Source organism: Schistocerca gregaria, chromosome 2, assembly GCF_023897955.1.
Source record: "Schistocerca gregaria isolate iqSchGreg1 chromosome 2, iqSchGreg1.2, whole genome shotgun sequence".
In the NCBI taxonomy this organism is placed as follows: domain Eukaryota; kingdom Metazoa; phylum Arthropoda; class Insecta; order Orthoptera; family Acrididae; genus Schistocerca; species Schistocerca gregaria.
This window is the reverse complement of record NC_064921.1, coordinates 102,870,693-102,898,613: the sequence shown is the minus strand read 5'-3', so window position 1 is coordinate 102,898,613 and position 27,921 is coordinate 102,870,693. Positions and strand designations below refer to the sequence as shown.

Here is a 27,921-nt window from a genome sequence, read left to right as displayed (position 1 = left end):
AAGATATGAGGCATTTCCATGAATTTAGAATATTAGTCACTTTTTCACAGGTCTGATGACTCCGGGCAGATGGAGTAAAATATTTTGTTTACCTAGTCTTTGCTTGTTCCTTGGCTTTTTTTTTGCCATGACCAAACTTCGATTAGTTTTTTATTTTTCCTTTGAACAGCTTGAAATGTCAATTTGGTGCTCCCATCGTTATCATCCTCTGAGCTGGACTGAGCATTTAGTTCTGTATCAAAATCTCCATCTCTTTCCAATATATGGTCTTATTCATCAGTGTCACTGTCCTCTATAAAACTATTGTCCTGATCATCCTCAAATTGGTATCATGCAGAATTGCATTTATCACAGCTTCAACATCCAAAGAAGTGTTTAAATTATACATCTCTTTGTTCCCCATAGTACCTAAGAAATAAATATGAAACGAAAATGAATAAATAACATGATGCAAGCATTGAAGGTCGCGCATATCTGACACATTTCATTGTCGATTCAAGACACACATAAATTCACCATGTGCCTAGTAAAAGTATAGGGAAGGGAAAGCATCAACCTTGGTACAACAAACATCTTAGGAAGTTGCTGAGAAAGCAGAGAATTTTGCACAGTCATTTTAAACATAGTCACTGCCCTGCTGACAAACAGAAACTATGCAAAATGAAAGCTGCTATCAGAAGGACAATGAGAGACTATGTTAACAAATTTGAGAGCAAATGTTTTATCTGCAGATTCTAAAAATGACCCCAAAAAATTTTGGTCATACATAAAATCTATGAACACCACAAGTAATTCAATACCTTCTCTTGCTGACAGTACGGCTAATGTAACTGATCATGATAAAAAGAAGACTGAAATTCTAAACCTAGCTTTCAATTATCGAACAAATGAAAGGATGGCTGACATAGTGTTCAGTGTATCTGGGATTGTAAAACAGTTAAGATCCATAGACGCCAGAGAGGCATCTGGCCCAGACGGTGTCCCCGTAAGGTTTTATGCTGACTATACTACAAATATAGCACCATTCTTATCCATCATCTATCAGAGATCATTGGAACAGTGGAAAGTTCCATAGGACTGGAAGAAGGCCCAGGTCATAGCAAAACTATAAAAAGGGTAGAAAATTGGATGCGCATAATTACCGACCAATTTCACCTACATCGATTTTTTGTAGAATCATGGAACATATTTTGTGTTGAGACGTAATAACCTTTCTAGACTCTGAGAAGCTCATCTGCAGAAACCAGCACAGTTTTAGGAAACAGCAGTCATGCGAGACACACTGGCCCTCTTTGTGCATGATATACAACAGGCTCTAGATACCGGCTCCCAGGTTGATGCCATATTTCTTGACTTTCAAAAGGCATTCGACTCAGTTCTGCACTGTCGCTTGCTACAAAAAGTGCGTGCTTACGGTATATCCAGTGACAGGTGCAGTTGGACAGAAAGTCTTCTAACAGACAGGGAGCAGTATGTCATCCTGAATGGGGTAGCTTCAACAGAAACAAGAGTAACTATAGGTGTGCCCCAGGGCAGCATAATAGGTCCTCTGCTTTTTACAATTTACATAAGCGATCTGGTTGATGGTATTGACAGCAGCCTTAGACTGTTTGCTGATGATGCTGTAGTCTACAGGAAAGTAGTATCACATGAAAGTTGTGAACAAATCAATGAGGATTTGCAGAAAATAAATGTGTGGTGTAATGACTGGCAGTTATCTCTCAATATTAGTAAGTGTAACCTACTGCGTATAACAAGGTGTAACAAGGTGTAATATCAGTCAAGTGTCTGGGTGTGACTAGTAGAAATGACCTCAAATGGAATGATAAGATTACACAAGTAATGAGTAAGGCGAACTCTAGTTTGCTGTTTATTGGTAGAATCCTGAAGCGATGCTGTTCTTCAACAAAGGACATAGCTTACAAAACGTTAGTTCATCCAGTCTTAGAGTATTGTTCATCTGTATGGGGCCCTTACCAGTTGGGTATGATTCAAGAAATTGAGAAAGTCCAAAGAAGAGTGGCAATATTCATGACTGGTACATTTAGCCATTGCGAGAGTGTTACAAATCTCATAGAAAGTTTGAAGTGGGACACACTTGCAGATAGACGACGCACTAAACAGAAGGGGCTGCTCACTAAATTCCGAAATCCAATCTCCACCGAGGATGCAGAGCATATATTATTACCACCAACTTTCAGATCATGTAATGATCATCATTCAAAGATAAGGGAAATAAGAGCTCATACTGAGGCGTTCAGACAGTCGTTTTTCCCCGCGTGCGATCCGCGAGTGGAACGGAGGGGGGGAAATATGACTTTGGCGCGAATTGTGCCCTCCACCACACACCGCTTGGTGGCTAGCAGAGTATGTATGTGGATGTAGATGTACACTACTTTAAATTACTAATAAGCATTAAACATTTAATAATATATAACAGAAAAGGAAAAGTTAAAAACTTCCACGGAGGGTCGCGCATATGCCTCAGAAACAAAACACGTGTTATTAGCTTGCTGTTTACCATAGCAGGCAGTGGTCAGGACTGAAGTACGATGGGGCCAAAAGAGGAGGCTACAACAAAGGGGGGATATCCCTCCATCCTGCTTTCCAAGATAAGGTAACAAACAGTGTAACTGGATATCTGAGACATGAGCACCCCTATTGGAAGCTTAAGCCCAGAAATTTTCAGCTTCAGCTGAAAAACTTTACTTGGTTTTGAGCACATAATTTCATTAAATACTGAGTGGTGCTGAACAGTTTGTTAAATAGGTGAAGATGCAGTGTAATTTATGTCCCTGGAAATAATCTGATACTTTCAGATGAGAATGCCATTCTTTGTGTTAGTTAAACCATCTAATTTACAGATTTAAACATATATATATACAAAATTATTTGATTTCAACACATAAACTGTTCAGGATATACAACTCCAGTAAAAAGCCCTTGGATGCTGTTGTAAGGGCAGAATAATGTCTTCATGGTAGGTAATGGGGACATCAATCTATCTCCTGATGTTAATACTTATATACTTTTGCTTAACCCTTGAATGATTGCATTGGTTGACTGAGTCTACTAGAATTCATTGTTTTACTCTGAATTCTAATTAATTATTGTTGGACCGTTGGCAATTCAACCTATCTTCAAGTTGCACGTCTGTTAGTCACCTGTATCATTGCTGGAGTTTTAGTGAGAAGATTTGGCAGCTTATTTTTGTCTGCGCACTGTTTGGCATGCAGAGTCAACCATGCAGCCAGTAACGTAAGTCAAAATTTCTTTATTTTAATTACTTACACCATAATTTTTATGGGTTAAAATCTATCATTATCAAATAAGTTTCATTTTCGTTTATATTTTAAGAGCTCAGTGCAAAAAAAGGGTTGTCAGAAGAGGAAACTGAAAAACTTCTAAATGACCTGGTCCAATGGTATGGAAGAACAAATACTAGTTAGTGATCACAACAGTGAATCAGAAATAGGAGCAGGTCCTTTGGAGGGAAATGAACATATTCATTTTGAAGAAGAGAAAATGCAATGTCATGAATAAGAAGATGTTGGTGATGATTTTGATTTTATTTGTGGGTCTTTTTTTGGTGAAGATGGTAAAAATAAGTGGTCCAGGGAAGGTGTTATAGACAAAAAAGCAACAGTGCCCTTAGAAAATATAATAAAAATCATTTGTGGCCAAAGACATCTACTGAGGCTGTTATACAGGATGTGGTGATGTTCAACAAGATTATTAGTGAGGACGCAATTGATTCACTTGTGGAATACAGCAACTTTCATATTAGACACCTGATATCACAAAACTACTATTCCAGAGATTGGGATGTAAAGGAGGCATTGAGGGAAGGACCTATGCTCTTACTGGGTGAAAATAAAGCAAATGTTGAAGAAATTTGGGGTAATGATTGCACTGGTGTGATGATTCTCAGAGCTTGTATGCTGTACATATAATTCTTATTCCACCTCAGAAGTGTGAGATTTGACAATAAAGTGGCAAATTAGTAACAATCAGGTTGTATTTGGATAAATTTGTTACGAATTGTAAGGGAAGGTGTAGTTTGGGAGAGTTCACAACCACATATGAGATTTGCACCTTTTATAGGAAGCTGTTGATTTGTTCAATACATACCAAACAAACCAGCCAAATATGGGTTGAAATTATTTGCTATTTGTGATGCCAAAACAGTCTACACAGCATCAGTTGATGGCCTTTACAAGTGTCAAATGACCTGGGCATCAACTGGCACAATTTCTGAATGGCTTCAGTCAGAATATTTCTTTTGATAATTGGTATACTAGTTGCCCATTGGCAATCTCAATTTTGCAGAAACACTGCATTTGTTTTGGGAGGGGAGGGGGGGGGGGGGGGTGGAGGTAAATGGACATCTCTCTGGGATTCTTATGCTGAAATCCAGGAATATTTTGAGTCTTCACTGTTTGGGTACTGGAAAGATATCACAATGGTGTCATGCCCCAAAGGAAGTAAACATGTTGTTCTACTTAGGGTCATGCACAGTGAAAACACTATTGAAGAAGGACCAATAACCACACATTATCAGAGACTACAACACGACAAAGGGAGGGGTTGGCACAGTGCAACTGGTGTGCAGTAAATACTCTGTGGATCATGTAACTAGAAGATGGACAGTGGCTACATGGTTTGCTTTATTAAAGATCATTGACATCGGTGCCCAAATATTGTTTCAGTCCAATGCAGAAAACCCAAGAAAATCAAGGAGGATATTTCTGAAACAGCTCTCTCAGCAACTTATGAAAGCTCATTTAGATACAGGATCCCACACTCCTATGATTCCAAATGACATCAAAATATTTTTGGAACACTTACATTGGAAGAACCTCAACAACTGGGAGAGCCTAAAAATAAAAGAAGAGTCACTGATTTACATGTGACAGAAAAAAGAATATTGTTGCTACAGTTCATTGTTGACAGTGGAAGATTTTTGTGTGCAAAAAACATTCATGCATTGTTTGTGAAAAGTGTGCATGTATCACTGTGGACAAGCTGGAGGAAGAGGATGAGTAAAATTTGAGTACACATAATAAAAATAAAAACACATCTAATATATAAACTGAATGTGGTACAATAAGTGCTGTAGAAGTATTGTGCAGTGCGAAATAAATGTAGGCCAAGCGTGACATGACATTAATGTGTGTGTTTTAGAAATTTGTTGTTAAATGAAAGAGTTGGATACTTTTATTAGCTTTTGTGACTACCTATTAAGGAGAAATAAACTTCAAACATTAAAATATATGTTTATGTATGTATAAAGCAAAATAAAGCTTTTTTTTTTCATTACCCGGCATATTGAGGCAGTATTGTTTGTGTCTCCAAAGAATGCAGTGGCTGGCTGACAGAGTCAACCATGTGACCAATTTTGTTGTAAAAAGTGGTGCAACTGCTTGAGAGTTAACCTAAAAACTGGGGGGTCACTTAAATACAACAAAAGGGAACAGCAACTTCAAACTGAGATTAGGGCCCCACAGTTGGAAGCCAAGAATAGCTCAAAAATGCTAAAGCAACAGTTTTAAAGAATATGGCTATGGAACGGACAAAATATTTATACTCTAAGGCAAGTGCATTGTGTCTGTTAGTTTTCATATTTTTATTTGTCTTTTAATGACTTAATGTTACTTTTGCAGTTTGTGGTTACAGTGGTGAGCATCAACACAGTTCTGATATGACAAGGTGTGCAGTCTCTCTACACTAGGCAGCTATGTTGTAAGAATTGATGCAAAGACCCAGAATTTGAGTACTCACAAAATACTTTAGAAAATGGTCACCAGCCATGCCTTGATTCACAAGATAAGGATATAAAGCTGAACCACCTATCTACTACCAAAAATTCTGTAGCAAACTGATTACATTCCATTAAGTTCCAAATCAGTATCACTGAACCACAAACATACATCACTATCACACTTCACTTAACTCCAAAATACAACACTGCAATGTCATCAAAAATCTCAGTAAAGAACAATTCTCAGGTCAATATTTCAAAAAAGAAAATCTAACAAAGATAAAACATATCGGTTCTCACAGAAACGATACAATTAATTTTATTTTGAAGAAGACTCCAACTCCAAGTTATTTACATGCAAAAGTTGCCTTCTGTTAATAATGCTGGTTTCTTCTGTCTTCACACACTACTTTGAACTAAAAAATTACCAATCAGCCAAAAATTTGTGGAAATTGCTTCTGTAATGACTTGCACTTCGGTACTAAGTTACAACACTCAGCTTCAAAAGTCAGAAACTGCTGCCGTTGGAACTCAGTGTTCACACATAGACACATAAATTTGAATTACCCCCCCCCCCCCCCCCCCCCTATGACTTGAGAAACGAATATGTTGCCAGAATTAATCATTGTTTCATGTGTCTCTCTGGATGCTCGAGACCTCTCTTTTAGCCTCGACCCATGTATGTGTGTACGTGTGTGTGTGTGTGTGTGTGTGTGTGTGTGTGTGTGTGTGTGTGTGTGTGAGAGAGAGAGAGAGAGAGAGAGAGAGAGAGAGAGAGAGAGAGAGAGAGAGAGAAATGAATGATAATGTATTATTTAAATAAATAGTGCTTGATATTTTTTATTATTTTTGGGATGATGGAAAATAGACACAAAAAAGACATACTAAAATGTGATTCTCGAAGTTTAATGAAGATTCACAGGTACCTGTCATAGACACTGGAATTCATAATGATGTACAGCCCCAGAGTGTCAGAATATGAAAAAGTAACAGAAAGTTTATTGTCCTTGCTGATAGTCACGGCCCTGGGATTACTGCTCAACTCGGATCAATGACAGAATAATTGGAAAAGCAACAGCATGTGTTACCTGGTGCTTGCAAAACAGAAAAACTTGTCCACTTGTCTGAAGTCAGTAATTTAACTCATAATATCCTGTTAATGAATATTCCAGACTGATATAACCTACCTTCATGGTCATGTGTCAACAAAGAGATAAGTGTGGCAAATGTACTACTCTTGAAAATATGCACACATTATGAGAATGTAGAAGCTGTAATCTCAGTGGTATAGGCTGTAGATTCTTCACTGCACATGGACTACACTTAAATGGGCTAAGGAAGCAGCTTGTGGTGGGAAAAATTAGCAGATGTGTCATCAAGAAAGTGGGGATAAGACATCCAGCATCAACGAAAACAGATCTATCTTCATGTCTTCTTTGTTCACCAAAACATCAGTCATCTCCTTCTTATGCATAAGTGGTCCATAGCTCATTGGAAGAAAAGATTTGGACTCCAGCAACTCAAAAGAAGCCTCCAGACTCCTTTACAGATGGTTTTTTATAGACAAATCTTTACCAAGCAAGAATGAGGTTAGGGGTGTAACAGATCTCTGATGTTAGTATAAAAATCAGTTATGGTAACCAAATAAATTGCAGCAGCAAAGGTCTTTTTGTTCACCATCAAAGTATTCAGTCCATAAAAAACACAATTTTAGATGTAGAAATTTAATTAAATTCAGAACTCAAAATTTATCAATGTGCATTACAGAACACTGGCTAAATATTGACCAAATTCTCTCTATCTCTACACCAGGGTACATACTAGCAAATTATTTCTGTAGAAATAGTTATAAAAATAGAAGTATTGTAATTTTCATCAACCAAGGTCCAAAATATAAATCTGTTAATACAGCATCTCAATGCAGAAAGGGACTTTGAGCTGGCAATCATTGAACTCAATGAGGCAAATACCATTTTAGTGTGTATTTACCATTCCCCAAATGGAAATGTTGAGTCAGCCCTAAATAAGCTTGAATATGTACTAAATAGGCACCATCTAGAGAAGAAATCAATAGTGCTGTGTGGGAATTTTCTTGGAACCAACAAAAGAAAAGAGCTACTGTTTGACCTCACAGATACTTTCAACTTGGAATAAACTATAACAACCCCAACAAGAATCACAAAAACTGCTGCCACTGCTCGGGATCAGCTATTTGTGAATACAAACTGTACTGCAAAATATACAAGTACAAGCCTTAGTGATCATGAAGCTCAAGTTGTTGCCCTCCAAAGCTACTTTCTGCCTGCCCATAACTACAAAAGAACTGTAACAGCAAAATGTTTCAGTACATGTAATATAAAAACATTCACTTCCCTATTATCAGGAGAAAGGTGGGAAGAAGTTTTAGAAATAGATAATGTCAATAAAAGTTTGAGAAATTCTCTAGCATCTTCAGTGATTACTTTGAAATTGCACTCCCTGTGAAGTAATAAGAGGCACAACTCCAAAAGCAAAGGGATGGATAACAACAGGTATCAAAATCCCAAGTGCAAGGAAAAGAGAATTGCTCAGATATAGGAAAAATATTGTGTATAAAAAATCCAAAAATCTTTGAATGACAAACATCTATCAAGATTATAGAAATAAGCCAGCAAACTCAACATATACTCTCAATCCACACATATCTTCTTTTGTGTAGCCATATTCTCTGTAGTTGCTTTATAATTATGATTGGTATTTTAAATTCGTCTTTGCAACTACAAGAGAATGCTTATTTTTGTCACAAATATGCATTTTCTTGCAGTTGCAAAGACAGATTTAAAATACCTTTAACATGCATCAAATGGCTATGGCAGGATGGACTATGGGGTGGTTTGGCTGGGTGCCACTTGATGCTCAGCAAAAACTTTACGTCTACAGGCTTACCATTCTGTCATTGGTAATGTGACTCTGGTAAGAACAGTGGTGCACCAATTGCCTCAATACAGCTACATCCACAGATTTTGATGTAATGGGCAGAGTGTTAGTGACAAAGGTATTACCTCCAAACATCTATCAATGAGTAACTGAAGTAGAGCAACGCCTTCTACTTCTATCAGATGATGTTGTAAACGAAAATATTGTATAATTGCTGGATCAACCATCTGTCTCTTTGAGGATGGCCCAATAAATGAACTTCCAAACATCTGACAGGACTGAATTGTGGTTAGCCAATTTGGGCAATGGGAGACATGTCCACCAAGTGCAGTTCCTTCTATCTGAGCTGACTGTGCCCAGATCATTACTTCCTTTGTGTGAAGAGCTACATCATGTTCTGATGGCAGGTCATACACCTGACAGAAAAAAAAGGAAAAAAAATTGGTCACTGTGGACAAGACAGCAGAAAATTAAGACCATTTGGTGCTATTAGCAAAAAATGGTCCAGGGTGTGACTTCACTTTGAGGAATTGAGGCATCTAACAACCTTCCACATCACAGTGTATCAGCAATAGTTGGTTAAATTATTAAAAAACTAAAAAGCCGCCTCAACTGTGAAAAAAGCACCTAGTGTTAAGTGTTAACTCAAGTTTCGGCCTAGATAACTACACCTTCTTCAGAACAACAATAAAACCCACAAGTGCCTAAGAAGACCTTTGTCAATTATTAAAAGAACACCATAGCTATACATTTATAAACGAAAAAGAAAAGGAAAACACAAACAGTACATATGTACAAAGTCAAAACAACTACTTAACTTAATGGTGTACACTCCACCTCACACTGGCCTGTGTTCAATGGGCCATGACCTGCCATAAACTGCAGCTACAAACAGTCGCTCACTTACAAGTCTGACCTGCTATCTATGGACATGCCCAAGACAAGGGAAGTTACTTGATGCACATGCGCATAAGAATACGAGAAAGTTTATACAGGGGTCGGGGCTAAATAGCCTATATATTCCCAACCATGGAACAACAAATATCAAAAAATGAAATGGATAGAACAAGAGACGAGCTAAATAGGAGATGAAACCTAAAAATAACCACACACGGTTGCTCATGCTAGTAAAGAAACTTATATATGAAGCTACCTATGACAACAGGAGAAACTCTTAAAAACTATACCTAAAGCCAGTAGTTAGCCTGGGGAAGGGGGTGGGCTGAGGAGATGTAATCTAAAGACATCATGGTAATAAAGATATAGGGGTTAAACATGAGGTGTTCAATGGGATAATATCACCTTCATCGTAAAAGGAAAATGAAATGAGGATAAAAAGTAAGAAGATGAACACCTTGACCAACAGCGCTCGCCAATCAGTGTGCACATGTGATAATCCCCATATCATCAGATTTACAAGTACAAGTACAGAACAAAGTAAATGCGTGAAACCTTCAAAACATTTTCTGATTCATAGTAGGAGTTGGTCATTGAGGATATTGTCTTTAACATGTTGCAGATGCTTAAAGATCTGCATCTCTTCCAAAACATCCAGTTGTAAGCCCTTAACCTCGGCATGAAGTAAGTCGATATTAACTGGAGCAATTGGCGCATGAGCCGTTTGCACAAGGTGTTCCGCATAAGTGGAGCCCTTAGTACTGTTACCGCTTCTAGTAGGAATATACTCTTTATACCTGAGACCTAGAGCTCGCCCCATTTGTCCGGACAATCCCCACATGTATTTTATATACTCCTGATTGGGAAAGTTTATCGCTATTACTCTGCAAGGAGTGAGTTAAATTCCTATGTAAACTTATCTTTATTACCACGATGTCGTTAGATTACGTCCCCTCAGCCCTCCCCCCCCCTCCCCCTCCCCATGCTAACTACTGGCTTTAGGTATAGTTTTTAAGAGTTCCACCTGTTGTCATAGGTAGTGTCATATATAAGTTTCTTTACTATCATAAGCAATCATGTGCGGTTATTATTAGGTTTCATCTCCTATTTAGCTCATCTCTTATTCTATCCATTTCATTTTTTGATATACGTTGTTCCACGGTTGGGAATATATGGGCTATGTAGCCCCAACCCTGGTATAAACTTTCTCGTATTCGCATGCGCGTGCACATTCAAGTAACTTCCCTTGTCTTACGTGTGTGCATAGATAGCAGGTCAGGCTTGTAAGTGAGTGACCGTTTGTAGCTGCAGTTTATGGCGGGTCAGGGCCCATTGAAGATAGGACGGTGTGAGGTGGGTTACACTTAACACTAGGTGCTTTAGCACAATCGAGGCAGCTTTTTAGTTTTTTAATAAATTGAGGCATTGATCCAAGAAATGTGAGACACCTGATGCTGTGTTGTAATGGCTTATAGACCGTGTGTTAGAGTGTTAGACTGCTTAAAGTATTGCTGTCACCTTTTTTTATTTTATTTATTTATTTATTTATTTTTTTTAAGCATCTGTAGAAGCTATAAACCACCAGCAGACTGAAAGGTTTCGGCTTGCTTGTTGCAGCAACAGGAATGCTTACACATTGCAAGGTGAGCCAGGCCAAGCATCAAAATCCTGACGATGTAACAGAAAGATGGAGCTTTTTCAGGACAAGTGGGCAGTTTCTACACCCTCCAGTCATGTATTTGTTATTCCGTTTGAGGCTGAAACAGTACATTGACACAACAAATGAGCTTCCAACCAGAATAAGTATTCATCACTTCTAACAGAGGTACTTGCTGTCCAGCAGTGCTTACTACTACAACAGGAATACGCCAGTGCTGGAGTGATACGGGTCATCAAGCAACCAACACAACTGCAGGCCTTGGCTACTGCTGGACCATCTTCTGGTACTAAGTCCCTCTCCCTGGACTTGGTGCCTTCTACAGGTAAGCTGCCTTTTGCCTCACTTCAGCAGCATCCCAATTCCTGCCCTGTGGGACAGCAGATCATGACCAGGGCTGTACAGCCACTCACCCACCTACACAGATGTAGGTGTCCGGACACAACATACCTCTGTTCACACGGACTAGTTCTGCCCCTGGAGACTGGCAAAAATTCAGGCAGACTTCTATGTGATGCTTAACTGAGACACATGCCACTGGCCAGTTCCTGGGTGTCAGCATTACTGGTGGAGCTGTGTCAAGTGCATCACAGCACATGACTTTACAGATCTTGCAAGTTGCAGCAACCATCTCCAGCAGGAGGTGAGTCACTACCTCAGAGCACTTTAATACTTCATAGCTGCACATTTAAATGGACTCATGTCTCAACAACATGTAAGGACTTTATTGGGTACCTTTTCACTGACATAATGATTTCCTGCCTGCCCCAGATGTAGCTGAGTGTTCGCAGCGTATGGTGGGCAAGGCGACTAACATCATGTCACTGATTCACTGGTGGGCCCCAATTCCTAGATGCTGACATCATGGCTGGCTTCCTGGCTGATACCTGGCCACAGCATGAACTACAGGTCAGCCACACAATATGCTAAAATGGGTGTGGACAGTGCACTGTAGTGCTATGACTGTAGTAGCATGAATTTCAAAAACATGTTCGACTTTCTGATACTGTTTTCATGATCTATCAATTGTCTGCACCCTTGCCACAACCAGCTGCCCCAACTCAAGCCTCCACGGTAGTGGCTCTTCACTGTGGGCCAATAAACTTGCTTGACTGGTTAGAAAATGGCGCTACAGAATGCCTGGTGGCTACAAGACAGATTATGGACCTTACTGACCATTCAGGAAGTAGTGAATTTGTTTCAAAGTGAACAAATTCTCTAGTGTCAAGAGATTTAGCAAATTTTGTGCGCTTCAACTGTCTCAAAATACTATGCACATGTTACAAAGGCTGTCAATATGCACCCCAAGTTCTGCATTTCTTATTTTTTTTTATTTTTTGGGTCTTCTGAGTGGTTTGAAGCAGCCAACCTCTTCACCTCAGAGTGGCACTTGCCATCTATGTCTTCAGTTATTTGCTGAATGTATTCCAATTTCTGTTTTGCTCTGCAGTTTTCACCCTCTACAGCTCCTTCTAGTACCATGGAAGTTATTCCATGATGCCTTAACAAATGTACTACCATTTTGTCCTTTCTTCTTGTCAGTGTTTACCATACGTTCCTTTTGATTACCCTTTGTATAAAAAAGTTAAATGTGAAAATCTTGTGGAGTTTAGTATGATTCTCTTAAGCTCTGCTACTTGAGCCTTCCAGAAGTCCATAAGAACTGTACTTTACCAAAGGCACACCCCTATGCCTCTGCAACATGGAGCTAACTGTCATTTTAAGGTGAAGCCTTAACACTAGCTACTACATATTTGGAAATCATCACTGGATTGAACATTTCAAAAAGCGTTTACTGTTACTGTTTAAATGTGAGAGGAAAATATTCTAAATGCTTCCTCATCATTTAAGTCCTATAGTACATTATTGGACAATATATTTTAAATTTTCTTTTAGGGTTTTTCTGCCACAGAGCCTTTAACTTTATGATACTCAGGGCTTCTAGCAAGACAGACATAATCTAGTGAATGCTAATAAAACTTCTCACTATGGAAAGACTGTCACAAACAATGACCTCAAAAATTAGGTTACCTATATTTCTAGAATATTGTGGCAGGAATGAGACTACCTGGCCATGTTCCATCTGCAATGGAAAGACAGACAAATGGTTGGACTTCTGAAATGATATGCTCAAGACTCAGCCAAAGACAAGAGATAATGCAGTAATACTTTTTCTGAGGATATACACTCCTGGAAATGGAAAAAAGAACACATTGACACCTGTGTGTCAGACCCACCATACTTGCTCCGGACATTGCGAGAGGGCTGTACAAGCAATGATCACACGCACGACACAGCGGACACACCAGGAACCGCGGTGTTGGCCGTCGAATGGCGCTAGCTGCCCAGCATTTGTGCACCGCCGCCTTCAGTGTCACCTGTTTGCCGTGGCATACGGAGCTCCATCGCAGTCTTTAACAATGGTAGCATGCCGCGACAGCGTGTACGTGAACCGTATGTGCAGTTGACGGACTTTGAGCGAGGGCGTATAGTGGGCATGCGGGAGGCCGGGTGGACGTACCGCCGAATTGCTCAACACATGGGGCGTGACGTCTCCACAGTACATCGATGTTGTCGCCAGTGGTCGGCGGAAGGTGCACGTGCCCGTCGACCTGGACTGGACCGCAGCGACGCACGGATGCATGCCAAGACCGTAGGATCCTATGCAGTGCCGTAGGGGACCGCACCGCCACTTCCCAGCAAATTAGGGACACTGTTGCTCCTGGGGTATCGGCGAGGACCATTCGCAACCGTCTTCATGAAGCTGGGCTACGGTCCCGCACACCGTTAGGCCGTCTTCCGCTCACGCCCCAACATCGTGCAGCCCGCCTCCAGTGGTGTCGAGACAAGCGTGAATGGAGGGACGAATGGAGACGTGTTGTCTTCAGCGATGAGAGTCGCTTCTGCCTTGGTGCCAGTGATGGTCGTATGCGTGTTTGGCGCCGTGCAGGTGAGCGCCACAATCAGGACTGCATACGATCAAGGCACACAGGGCCAACACCCGGCATCATGGTGTGGGGAGCGATCTCCTACACTGGCCGTACACCTCTGGTGATCGTCGAGGGGACACTGAATAGTGCACGGTACATCCAAACCATCATCGAACCCATCGTTCTACCATTCCTAGACCGGCAAGGGAACTTGCTGTTCCAACAGGACAATGCACCTCCGCATGTATCCCATGCCACCCAACGTGCTCTAGAAGGTGTAAGTCAACTACCCTGGCCAGCAAGATCTCCGGATCTGTCCCCCATGGAGCATGTTTGGGACTGGATGAAGCGTTGTCTCACGTGGTCTGCACGTCCAGCACGAACGCTGGTCCCACTGAGGCGCCAGGTGGAAATGGCATGGCAAGCCGTTCCACAGGACTACATCCAGCATCTCTACGATGTCTCCATGGGAGAATAGCAGCCTACATTGCTGCGAAAGGTGGATATACACTGTACTAGTGCCGACATTGTGCATGCTCTGTTGCCTGTGTGTATGTGCCTGTGGTTCTGTCAGTGTGATCATGTGATGTATCTGACCCCAGGAATGTGTTAATAAAGTTTCCCCTTCTTGGGACAATGAATTCACGGTGTTCTTATTTCAATTTCCAGGAGTGTACTTGGGCATGCCAGTGACAAGTGGCTGAATGAGATTTTACATGACCATCACTCACTGATGCTGCAGTAATTATTTAACATGGAGGATCACAGGAATGTAATGCAATATCAACTCGACTTTCAGCCTAGGGACCTAGTTATGATTTGTACCTTTGGAACCCAAAGAATGCATATGATGGGGAGTATCATCAGGGCAGGTGGGGCTCAGATAGTGTCAGGCATGGTTACCTCTGCTGTAATGAAATAGGACAGTAATATTTCTGTGTACCTGAAAATGTTGAGGGTGTTCCAAATAGTAAGTTGTCTATGGAAGAGTACTATTAGGTCCCTAACTAAAATTGGCCAACCTTGATCACAGGAGCTTCATATATCGGGAGAAGGAATGACATCTGCAGCAGGTAATTTGTGGAGGTTTTCTGAGGCACAATATAAGGCAGAATGTTTCTGTTCTTACTCGCTCTGTGTGTCTGCATGGTGAGGCAAGGGTTGGGGGGGAGGGGGCATTTACTGTAATTTACAGCACTGTATTTCCTCTTCCACTGAAACTGAAATCTAACTTCAGTTCTCAATTCCAGATGATTCAACGTCTGCATTTGTAGTGAAGCAGTAAGCAAGTCTGACTGCTATGTGGAGAACCTGTGTTGATCTCCTTATATTGCCATGGACCTTTCCTTGGTGGTACGACTGGACCAGGATGTATGCAGCCTCATAAGGCCATGTAAGGAACTACTTAAATAAGAAGTAACATCTACAACGTTCAGAAAGTTGAGAAACGCTGAAGAATGGTGTGATTACTACGTGCCCCCCTCCTCCCTTGTATCGCTTTCAAAAATGGTGCCACTGGCAGGCCAGTAAGCATCGTGCGTTCTTCAGGACCTGATCATAGAGTTACTTGAGATGTCACCTGGTAGAGGGCAGCTGGAAGAAATTACTTCATCTATGAGAACAGCATGAATATTAACCATGAGTAGATGCTCTTTCTGAATGATCAGTACAAAACAAAAAGCTATCACCACTTACTATAAATTCAGTGCAGGACTTCCACTACACCAGCACTGGACGCCTTTGAAATGCACTTACCAGGTGCGTGAACATTGCTCTGTGCCATCTTCTGCATTGGTTCGCCAGTACTGTTTCTGTTAGCCATTAGTAATCATAATACCAGCTATGCACTTGGTTCCTCTATTTCTGCCCTTCAAATTCTGAGTTGTCAGTCAACCAACGGTGCTCTACCATCCCCTGCCACATCACACTGTATCTCAATAGTCCAGGAATCCTCTGACCACAGGATTTCTAGCTAGCCTGCACTACACAACTATTTAGTCATCTTTCTAGCAGCAATTGATGAACAAAGCACTAAATTACTTCTACTTCGTAGAGGGTGGCCTCATTGTTGGTTTGGAGAAAAAGCAGTTTGACAGTGCAGGATGTAAGTTGCAAGCTAACTGTAGGAAGAAAAGAAGAGAAGTCTTTCATTACTGTTCATCCCGGGTAACTAAGATTTTAAGCCTAGTACAGTGGTAAGCGATTTCATCTGTTGTTTAGACTCTTTTGGGAACGCTATCGGAAAAGACGATCATGTTAATAATAGTAGGGGAATCAGACAAGACTTTGGACCATAGCCTTGGTCACACAACTGAGGATGACAACTGGCAAGTTGTTGAGGATGCTCCTCACACTAATGCAAAGACTGTGTCATTCTTTGAGCTGTACGATAAGTTCTGGGTGTAGTGTTCTGTGGAATGTGTTAATGCAGAGCTTGCTCAGTGGAGAGGACATTCACCATGAGTGTAACTGATGCATTCCCTGTCACTTGGTCGCATAATACATGGCAAGATTTATGTCTGAATGCTTTTGGTAAGAGTCTACGTGCATGGATAACTGCCAGAGGCATTCATTCTGACTAAATCAGTATCTGTCCTATGCAAGTGATTTCCAATGTGTTCACTGGGCCTTTTCAGGGCAATTCATTTGAAAGATAGAGCCGCAGTGTATATAAAGTTAAAATTAAGTGGTTACTAGCAAAACAAAATACTGCAGCTTGGACAAAGCCACATATTAAAGAAAATACGATCAGTGTCTTCCATCAAAAGATCCATTCATAAAAAGAATGAACTTCTCATGGCCATATGGATAAATGAGAAGTGAAATTTCAGCATTTGTTGTGCAAATAAGAGCATCACATGGAAATCATCGAAACTGAAGAGGTACATCTTGATGAGCAAAAGTTAATATGTCACTACCAGAGAACCAATAAGATGAAAGGGAGAGTTGCTACATGCAGAAAATGTAATGATGTCTGAGGCTTTTCAGGTTAATTAATATTTTGTTGTACAGTTTTTGAATACTGTGTCACAATAGTGGATTATGAAAAACACAAGATTGTAGTACTGACAGTTTATAGACAACCAGCAGGAACTATCCTCAGATTCGTAAAGCAATTGGAAACACTGATCACATGATTATGCCATCTTAAGTGGGGAACTGCTGTGCATGGAGGCTTCAGTGTTGATTTTATGTCAGACAGGACACGTAGAGTTATTTATGTGCAGCTTCAAATTATTTATAACTGAAAAGTTGATTATGAATGGAAAATTACCAAATTTGATGTAGAATTTCCCTACGAGGACTGAAAGACAGTGTGTGATAGCCATGGGCTATTTGGTTTAAACCCAACAACCTGCAGTGATTTGATAGAAAATGGTTTAACTGACCGTGATGATTGAATGTTAACATTAAAAATACTACCCTTTTAGTGTGTTGTCATATACCTCATTTATTGACTACAGAGGTGGACTAGCCTTTCCATTGTTGGGGTGCAATCGCTACCTTTGAGTCTGTTGCTAATATTGAACTTTGGCCGACTAGATAATCCCTTCCTAGTATCAGTGTTCAGAAATGCATTGGGGAATCAGTTTTGTTTTAGAATTACATATTTTGCAGAATTTTCACATATCACCCAGATGGCATTTCCTAGTCTCTCCGCACAGAACTGGTAGCTATGTCCAGTACGAAATACAAATATTTCCAGCATCAGAATTACATAAAAGATGCCTGGATTAAACGTGTGCATCATATGTGTTTAGAAACATGTCGCTCAAATGAAACTGATCCGTTGCTCAAGATTAGATGTAAAATAAAATAAATAATATTATAATATAAATTGGTAATTTGCTTCATAATTGATTTTGCGTTCAGCCTTCGGTGCCCCCGTGGAGCTGGCACTCAAATGCTATGACCCATGATTAGGACCTCCTCTGATATGGAGAGAATTTCACTTCAGTCACACGGGCCTTTCCTGATCTTGTAATTTTCTCCATCATCAGTCTGGTACCCAACCTGTTAAGAGAGACACCAAACAGTTTCGTACAATGCAGTACAATTCTGATTAGGCCACAGTTACTTTTTGTAATATAAAATTTCAATTTCTCCAATAAATTCTGCAAATTTAAATTAACGAAGACACACCAGTTAACAAACCTTTCTTGTTTACCACTATCATTTCTTATTGAGCTAGAGGCTTGAAACTTTCACCATAGTGCAGAACTGGATAACAGTGCAATATTAACTCGCTTTCTTGTCTGGTGTGTGGTGGAGGGTACTTTGCTTATCACTATCAGTTTCTGGTGAGTTAGACTCGAAACTTTCAGCGTGGCAAAATTAACCCAGTTTCGTGTTTGGTGCATGAGGAGGGTACTTTGTGTGCCACTGCTATTTCCCCCTTTTCTTGTTCCACTTGCAAATGTTTCATGAGGCCTCTTCGTGAGATAATCGTAAGAGGAAGCAGTCTGTTGGCTGATTCAAGCGAAGAGAAACTGCAATAATCCTGAAATTTACATGTCTCTGTTGTAATCAAAATGTTTGAAATCGATTGAAAACTTTGTTACACACAGGACTAAAAAGTAGAAAATAATTATTTAAATAAAAAAACTTTTTAATATAATGCTTTTTAACACGGACTAAAAAGTATAAAAAAATTTCTGCTAGCCCCATACAAATTCCTATCGCCACACAGACACTCCTGCAAATTTATGCTTGCGAATTTTTAATTGCTATGAAAATACTTGTAGAATTTAAAACGAAAAACGTGGGGCACATGTAATACATAATTGATAGCTGAACGTTTCACCTCGTTACTATTATCCGCATTTTTCCTTTTAAATTGTACAAGTATTTTCATAGCTACGAAAAATTCACAAGGGCAAATTTTCAGGACTATCTGTATGGGGTTAGGAATCTGTATGAGGCTAGGGGAAACTATTTTGTACTTGTTGGGCCTTGTTAAATAGCGTTACATTAAAAAGGTTTTTTTTCTGCGAATATGCCATCTGAGGATCTCGTTCCGATTTCAGTTCTTCATTCTTTGTTCTTTTCTTTTATTTCAGCATGTTTAATTTGCTCGCTGTGTTTCTTCTTTCCATCTGGAGACCATTTCGAACCAGTCTTTTTAGCTACGCTGCCTTGGAATCTTTTCATTTTAAATACTTTTCTCCGAAAGGCTTCTCTGTTGTTTATACCTTCTATTTTTACATTGTTTCTTTCTAAATCCTTTTTTACCTCGTTGACCCTGTTTGTTGTGCACTTCTCACTCCACAAATATTTGACAATCATATTAGTCAATCTACTGTCTTGCATTCGAAATAAATGTCCAAGAACATGAGCCTTCTTTATCTCATTACATTCGAAATATTTTCTATATTTTTGTATACTTCAGCATTACTTCGTAATTTTCAACATTCTGCTGTGTTTTGTGGTGCTAATATTGTCCTTATAATTCGCCTTTTTCATTTAAATAATTACAAATTTGTAAACTTGTAAGACTGAGGAACGATCATAGTTACCTCTTGTAATTCATTCTCCACTTATGTATCAGGGGGATGATGCTATAAAAAAGACATAGCTTTGACTTAAAACAAATCGATGGTTGCAACCAACCTTTTCTTTCGGACAGAACTGTCTTTGCATGTTCAATACATTTATTATTACCATCCATACCCACAGCAGAGATCTCTAAGGACAGCACGGAGTGTGAGGATGCAATGGTAACAAACTGGGCTCGTATTCAGTAAGATGCAAATCCGAGTCCAGCCGTGCAGATCGACAGGCGATGGACAAAAATACGGGAACACCAAAAGGACATTACCATGCCTAATATGGTCTAGGAAAAACGTTGGCCTAAAAAAAGCTTCCAGCCGTTTCGTAATGGATGTCCTGTATGGTATCCAAGGGACTCCTGTAGCATTCTTATTGCAAAATAGTGGCAAGTTCAATTAATGACGATGGAGATGTATACCGATCATGCACTATTCCTTTCAAAATTGACAACAAAGGTTCAACAACACTGAGATGTGGTGACTGCGGGGGCCAGAGAAGAAGCGACGCTTCATCCTCGTGCTCATAAAACTAGTCCTAGACGACGCGAGATGTGTGAACAGCGCCTGTGTCGTCTTGGAACAGCATCACCATTTGGAAATAAACATTATACTGTAGGGTGGACCCGATAAACCAAAATGGTCACGTATTTCTGGCAGTAATGCAACCTTTTAAAATAACTATGGGGCCTTAGAATACCACGATGTGGTTGCTTAAATCATCACCGAATCCCTGCCATCTTTCAGCATTGGGACATAAGCTCTGCCAGAAGTTGGAAACAGTGTGAGACAAGATCCATCCACCCAAATGATACTTCTTCCATTTTCACAGAGTCCAAGTTTTACTGTCTCCGCAATACATTTTCCTCTTTTGGTATTTGCGTCACTGTTGGGTGGTTTCGGGATTCCACTTCACCCAGTAATTACCTGCATCTGGAAGCCCCCATCATGTTGGTTTGGTGCTGACAGGGTTCGCGAGTGCGACATTCAGTTCTGCAGTCACTTTTGCAGCTTTTATCTCCTTATCTCTTTATCTCCTCACAACACTGAGGTCATTGCACAGATGCCGCCCGTGGTGAAACACAATGGCGCAACTAGCACGCTTGGCTAGCATCTGCATTTGTGTTCGAGCATGCATTTCTCACAGTGCTTCTATGTTTTTGTCCAACTCCCGTTAAGTTTTCCGTGGTTCCCTTGAGTCACTTATGGAAAATGCCAGGATGGTTGGTATGAAAAGACACAGATGTCCTTCACCAATCAGTGCTTGCCCTCCATCGCTGATGACCTCGCTGTCAACGGGACGTAACAACAAAATTTCCATCCTTTTGCTTTCACACGCCAAGTAGTGATATGACGTTCGACGTGAGGATAGCCGGTTTTAATCGTGATGGTAAACAAATTATCGTTTGTTCATTTGGTCAACAATGGGAGAACAGATGGTGGAGAAGTCCCTGATCGCTATACTCTGCGTTGTACCCTGTGTTGATCACAATGATGGAGGGCACTTGGTACTGTAAGCGGTGATCTATCTGTGAAATGGTGGCCTTGTTCGACAGAGCACTTTGCTACGTCTCCTTTTCTTGGATTCCACACACGTCGGCACATGCAGCATTATCACCCCTCCTCTCTCCTCCGCCCTTAACTCGCACAGTCAACTGCAAGAGGAAGGTGAACATTCGACAAAGTGCGCTTTTAAGTGAGAACCACCCTTCCTCAGTATAGCAGTGCATTCCACAAATATCCAGGGTTACTCTGGATCGTAACTTTCGGACTATAATTGAATACTGATCGCTTAATTACCATTGACACTGATGTGACCAAGTGAAATACGCTAAAAAAGGTAACTATTGGTACCTTTTATTTTTGCCTCAGTACTAAATAACAAAGTAATAGTAATCTTGTCAAAGAAGGAAATAAGTTTGCACTAAACTAAACCGTCAATGATGAGGTCATTAGTGGAGAGCACTAGAACCAGGGTGGGGAAGGAAATCAGCCAACTCCTTCTCATAGGGACACTCCCAACATTAAGTGATCTGGGGTGGGGGGACCGAAATACAGACTACCAGTCTTGAGGTCTCTGTTCCAATGTAATGTGAATAGAGTCTGTTAAGCCCTGCTGCACTTTGGTCGGCCTGTCTCTGCTGAAATAACGTCAGACTTCTGGTGGCAAATCTGAAGGCGACGGTGTTCTTATATACTGCAAGTAAGGGAGCAAATATCGAGAACAAAATTTCTATTTCGTGCTTAGGACGATAGTATGGGCATCCACCAAAATTTACCCGATAGGAATAAGATCCTAAAATTTCCATTTCTAGTATAACTGATTCGGTGAGTCTGAGAACATGTCATCCCCAAAGAACGAAATTTGACAGCAACTATCTGTAACATTTGATAATTATCGACTTGATATTTTGTTAAAAGTACATTACTTTGAAACCTAAAAGGCGTTTCAGTGGTGTATGTAAAGTTCATCTTCAGGGTCCACTAACTGGGGACATATCAAGAATGGTGTCCAGTAGGGTTCAGTCTTGGGTCCCTTATTGTTCTTAGTACATATTAATGAGTTGCCCCTCTATATTCATGCAAAACTAGTTCTTTTTGCTGATGATACAAATATAGTAACCGCACCCAACGAATAAGAATTAGCTGAGGAAATTGTAAATAATGTATTTCAGGAAATTATTAAGTGGTTCTCTGCAACTGTCACTGAAGTTTGAGAAAACGCAGTATATACAGTTCTGTACAGTAAATGGCATAACATCATTGATAAATATAGACTTTGAACGGAAGCCGGTTGCTAAGGAGCGAAATATGCAAAATTTCTGGGTGTGTACATTGATGAGAAATTGAACTGGAAGAAACGCATTGATGAACTATTGAAACGTTTAGGTTCAGCTACTTATACTCTTAGGGTTACTAAAAATTTTGGTCGTAAACATATCACTAAACTAGCCTACTGTGCCTCTTTTCATTCACTGTTTTCATATTTCTTAATATTTTGGGGCAATTCATCACTAAGAGAAAACGTATTCAGTGCACAAAAGTGTGTAATCAGAACAATAGCTGGAACTCACCCAGATCACCTTGTAGACATTAATTTAAGGACTCGGGATATTCACAGTACTTTCGTAACACACATATTCACTTATGAAATTTGTTAGTAATGCCCCATCCCAGTTTGAAAATAAAAGCAAAGTGCATAGATACAACACTAGAAGAAAGGATGATTTTCACTACTCTGGGATAAATCTGACTTTGGCACAGAAAGGTGTGAATTATGCTACCAAAAAAATCTTTGGTCATTTACCAAATAGCATTAAAAGTCTGACAGTCTGACAGATAGCCAACCAGTATTTAAATACAAATTGAAAAAATTTCTTAATGACATCTCCTTCTACTCAATAGATGACTTTATAAATATAAAGAAGTCATTGTAAAGAAAAAAGGAATATATGTTAAATTGAGACGTTCCGCATCATTGCGAAATGTTGTACTCGTGATCTATGGAACAAGTATTAATCTAATGTCATGTATTATTAATATGTACATGTATGACACCATTTTCATTTAACGACCAGAAGTTGCGTCCTCACACGGTTGTAAAATAACAGCAAAATTTATATTTCTTTGTAGACCAATAACGTCACCGTTGGTTATCAACAAAAATAGCCAGCAAAAATGTCAATGATTAACACCTAAAAGTGAAGGAACAGAAAATAAAGTTTGAAATACACTTATTCGGCTTCGATACCATTTAAAACATCGTTTTTGCTTACAGATCTTCACAGCTGATAATGTTATTTCATTTTTGTGTTACTTTAATGACTTTTCATTTTTTGCTGATAATTCGAATAACAAAACTGAAAAAATAAATTTTAAAGCTGTTACTTCTAGTACGGTTATAAACTTAAAAGGGGACGGAAGAAGGAGGAGCGGCAAGAGAAACCACTTGTCCATTATAGAATTTGATAGACAAACGTTTTATTCATTACAAAATTATTACATATTTCTAAAAATAACCGTCTAAACTGCAATCTAGCATTGCCAAGTTCAAATGGAAATACCGTGGTTTCAGAGAGAAATGCATAACTTGGGTTTCGTTTGATTGTCAGGGTGTTGATCGTAAATTATTCCGTTTCCGTGGAGCGGCGCTAGTTTCGGCGCGGTTTTGCAGTAATAACGTTTGTGAAACTGTAGAACATTGCCGAAAAGGAGATCGCATCCTTGTACAGCCGTTATCGAGCTGCAGTTCAAAAAGTGCTAGAAAACAAACATAGCTGCAGTATTCCTACTCGACACTGTACCCAAATGCCAGAAGGACATCCCTCACGCAGATGTACATCTTAATAATCACTACGCTGCACTAAATGATTTCCTGAGACCACATTCAATTTTACAAGGCAGAGCTGTTGTAGCAGAACCTGAAGAACACGCCCATGCTATGTAGTATATTCATTCATACTTCATCTGTGATCCCAAATACACCGAGAAAAAGAGATACCGTTTTCTCGACTAGGAGAGTGGGGAAAAAACTGAAAACTGAAAATCGAGAAGACGTCCTCTAAAATTATTCTTAGTGGTTCCCATCCTAGATGTCATTAACCATGAGGGGCAAAAAGAAATCTTCTGAAAACAAGAAGGTTCGTTTGGGTTTCCGTTACGAAACTATTTTTTAAAGATCGTTTCTATTATCACTGCTTCATAAGACTGTGTTACCGGTTACATAAGTTACCAATACCTACTATATTTTTTTCAAATATTGGCATTAATGCTTGATACAGTGTGGCGTAGATTACAGTTTGTGAAACGAATGTAAGAAAATCATCTTCTTCATATACGATATTGCTTTGCCTTTGTTGATCATAAGTACGAATATACATATACCTTCGAATATACATTTCATATATTTCATAATAGCTGTAATCGCCGTAGTGCCTGTTCCTTCGGAAATGTATGCATGTTTGTGACGTCCTTAGGTCGGTTAGGTTTAAGTAGTTCTAAGTCTAGGGGACTGATGACCTCATATGTTAAGTCCCCTACTGCTTAGAGCCATTTTTGAACCTGGCAAGAGACTTTCAATTAATATGTCTCCCATGTACGTGAATATTCATAATGGATGTAATAGTGCAGATTGTAGACACATGGTTCGAGTCAGGTCGTGTAACGTGCTCGGATAGCTTAATGATAAGGAGACTGCCCTCGGTAAGAGGGAAATCAGTGTTAAGAGTCTCGGCAGGGCACCAATATTCACTTTCGCAACTGCTAGTACACCTCATGTCTTCCTCACATAGTCTACCCACTACATACATGTTTTGTACTTTATACTGTGCATCTATGATAGCAAATTTGGGACATTTTCGTCATATATGCTAAAATAGCTCTGGACAACAGCTTCTCTGAGTTGGAGGTAGTTCCCTCAGTGAACCAGAAATTCCTTCATTATTCACCTCACAACACAGAAAGGAACTAATTGACAACACAACACAGTTACTATGTAATGTCTACTATCTGGGCGTAGGGCCGACACAGTATTATTATTATTAGTGGCAGAGGTTAAGATACAAAGCTTTGGCCTCCTGAAGCCTCAAAGTTTTATAAGTTCACAAATAAAGACTCCAGCAATTAAATGATTTACGAGCAGTGAGTATAGTACGCGCATTTTAATTTGGTTGATTTTAAATGGGGTGTAGTATATAGGTGAAGCAAGTGTCGCTAGGGAGAGGACTGGCGCAGAGGAAGCAAGTTTTGTAACAATTGTCTGTCCTCAGTGTGGACAGGTAACTTTCTTTTCTGAGAAGGAGTTGTAGGTAGCAGTTTCGATACGCTAAAATTGCTTCATTGTTCTACAAAAAAAAAAAAAAGGTCGTTAGAAATAAATGGTACCGATGTCTCACTGACTCATTAGTTCGTGGCTCGTAAAACACCTAGAAAAACTAAATATAATTTATCTTTCGTCATTTTAAAAATGAAAGTGTTCAAAGAAAATCCTTTTCATTCTAAAGTTTAGTTAGGCGCTAAAGTTGATGATGTGGATGGAGGGGACCAGGGATACTAGGTCAGGGGTAGTTCTCTCAGGAATGTTGGGAATCACTACGTATCGAGTACGACACAGCACATTATGCTGTCACAGATTTACGATTTCCGCAGTTCATTTGCCACGGTTGCAGAGCAACGAGTTGAACTGGGGAGACGAGGACAATCTTGCTTCACTCTTAGGTCGCAAAGAGTTACCGGCCAAACCGAGGGATTTGGCGCAACGCTTCACAGATTCGCCTCATCGAAAACTTGCCCTGTGCCACACTTTACTCATATAATTAAAATAATGTACCGGTGTGTTAGAGTTTCAAAGTTATTTTTATGCGGACGAAGACACAGAAAGCATTCCAACGTTGATTGCGTACACGATATCTCCAAGGCTGTCTTACCTGCGAGATCAATGTGGCCTGTGGCAGAGATCCCGGTATAGGTCGCACTGGTGATTGTGGCCGCTGGCGGCTGCAGCAGGAGGCTGATATAGTGCGTGCGGCAGCGGTCTTGAGTTTCGCCAGGTGGCTACTGTACCGTGGCGCAGGCAAGGAGGAGGGTCACGGAGATGCGACAGCCACGCGTTGCAAACTCGTCTCGTAAGCCCCTAAATCTGCGTTTCGGTACCTCATGTGCATCCAAGCAGTTACACAGACCTAGAAATCTCGTGATGCAGTGAACCTGTTCTGGCAAAAGGGTGCAACCTCGGAATTCTTCTCTTCTTTGTCAGTCAGTTGTCAGAGCGAAGAAATACATAAACTAACGCACTAGACAAGAAAGATTAAATGTTCAAATAAGCGACGGCGTTATTCATAGTGTGCTAATGAAAGGAAGAACCTAGGGAATATACAATTTAAAAAATAAAGAAAGAAAAGAAGAAGAAGAACGATGTAGCACGAAGGAATTGTTCGAATGGGACGGAAATAAGTTCTTAAGTAATAGAAGCCAGTACGTTGTCCTCTATGGTGAGCGTTCATCGGAGGTGAGAGTATCATCTGGAGTGCCCCAGGGAAGTGTGGTAGGTCCGCTGTTGTTTTCTATCTACATAAATGATCTTTTGGATAGAGTGGATAGCAATGTGCGGCTGTTTGCTGATGATGCTGTGGTGAACGGGAAGGTGTCGTCGTTAAGTGACTGTAGGAGGATACAAGATGACTTGGACAGGACTTCTGATTGGTGTAAAGAATGGCAGCTAACTCTAAATATAGATAAATGTAAATTAATGCAGATGAATAGGGAAAAGAATCCTGTAACGTTTGAATACTCCATTACTAGTGTAGCGCTTGACACAGTCGCGTCGATTAAATATTTGGGCGTAACATTGCAGAGCGGTATAAAGTGGGACATGCATGTAATGGCTGTTGTGGGGGAGGCGGATAGTCGTCTTCGGTTCATTGGTAGAATTTTGTGAAGATGTGGTTCATCTGTAAAGGAGACTGCTTATAAAACACTAATAAGACCTATTCTTGAGTACTGCTCGAGCGTTTGGGATCCCTATCAGGTTGGATTGAGGGAGGACATTGAAGCAATTCAGAGGCGGGCTGCTAGGTTTCTTACTGGTAGGTTTGATCATCACGCGAGTGTTACGGAAATGCTTCAGGAACTCGGGTGGGAGTTTCTAGAATTAAGGAGGCGTTCTTTTCGTGAACTGCTACTGAGGAAATTCAGAGAACCAGCATTTGAGGCTGACTGCAGTACAATTTTAGTGCCGCCAACTTACATTTCGCGGAAAGACCACAAAGATAAGATAAGAGAGATTAGGGCTCGTACAGAGGCATATAGGCAGTCATTTTTCCCTCGTTCTGTTCGGGAGCGGAACAGCGAGAGAAGATGCTAGTTGTGATACGAGGTACCCTCCGCCACGCACCGTATGGTGGATTGCGGAGTATGTATGTAGATATAGATGCAGGTAGATGTGATGACATATACAGACATTTCAGAAAAATTGGAGACTTTATTCAAGAGAAAGGATTTCCCAAATTGAGCAAGTCAATAAAGCGTTGGTCCATCTCTGGCCCTTATACAGACAGTCGGCTTGGCTTTGATTGACAGAGTTGTTGGATGTCCTCATGAAGGATATTGTGACAAATTCCTACCAACTGCGCATTAGCCAAAATCCCGAGATAGTTGGAGGGGAGGGGCGGTTACCTATAATATTGCATTGCATACGTTGCTGGCCAAGGTGGGGTT

The 27,921-nt window shown here is 40.2% G+C and overlaps 1 protein-coding gene across 3 annotated transcripts in view; it reads right to left on the bottom strand.

Annotated features, from left to right (window-relative positions):
• LOC126336439 (uncharacterized) overlaps positions 1-27,921 on the bottom strand; it is a 216,745-nt gene that overhangs the window by 148,871 nt on the left and 39,953 nt on the right. The window contains exon 1 of one of the 3 annotated variants that reach the window (XM_050000138.1): positions 26,133-26,174. The exons of 1 other annotated variant lie outside the window; for it this stretch is intronic. Coding sequence is in view for 1 of the 2 variants with exons in the window: in XM_050000136.1 (XP_049856093.1) it covers positions 20,635-20,657 (23 nt within the window). In the remaining variant the exon portion in view is untranslated. Of the gene's footprint in view, positions 1-20,634; positions 20,691-26,132; positions 26,175-27,921 lie in introns of those variants that run through there. One more of the 3 variants, XM_050000136.1, reaches the window with a different exon arrangement.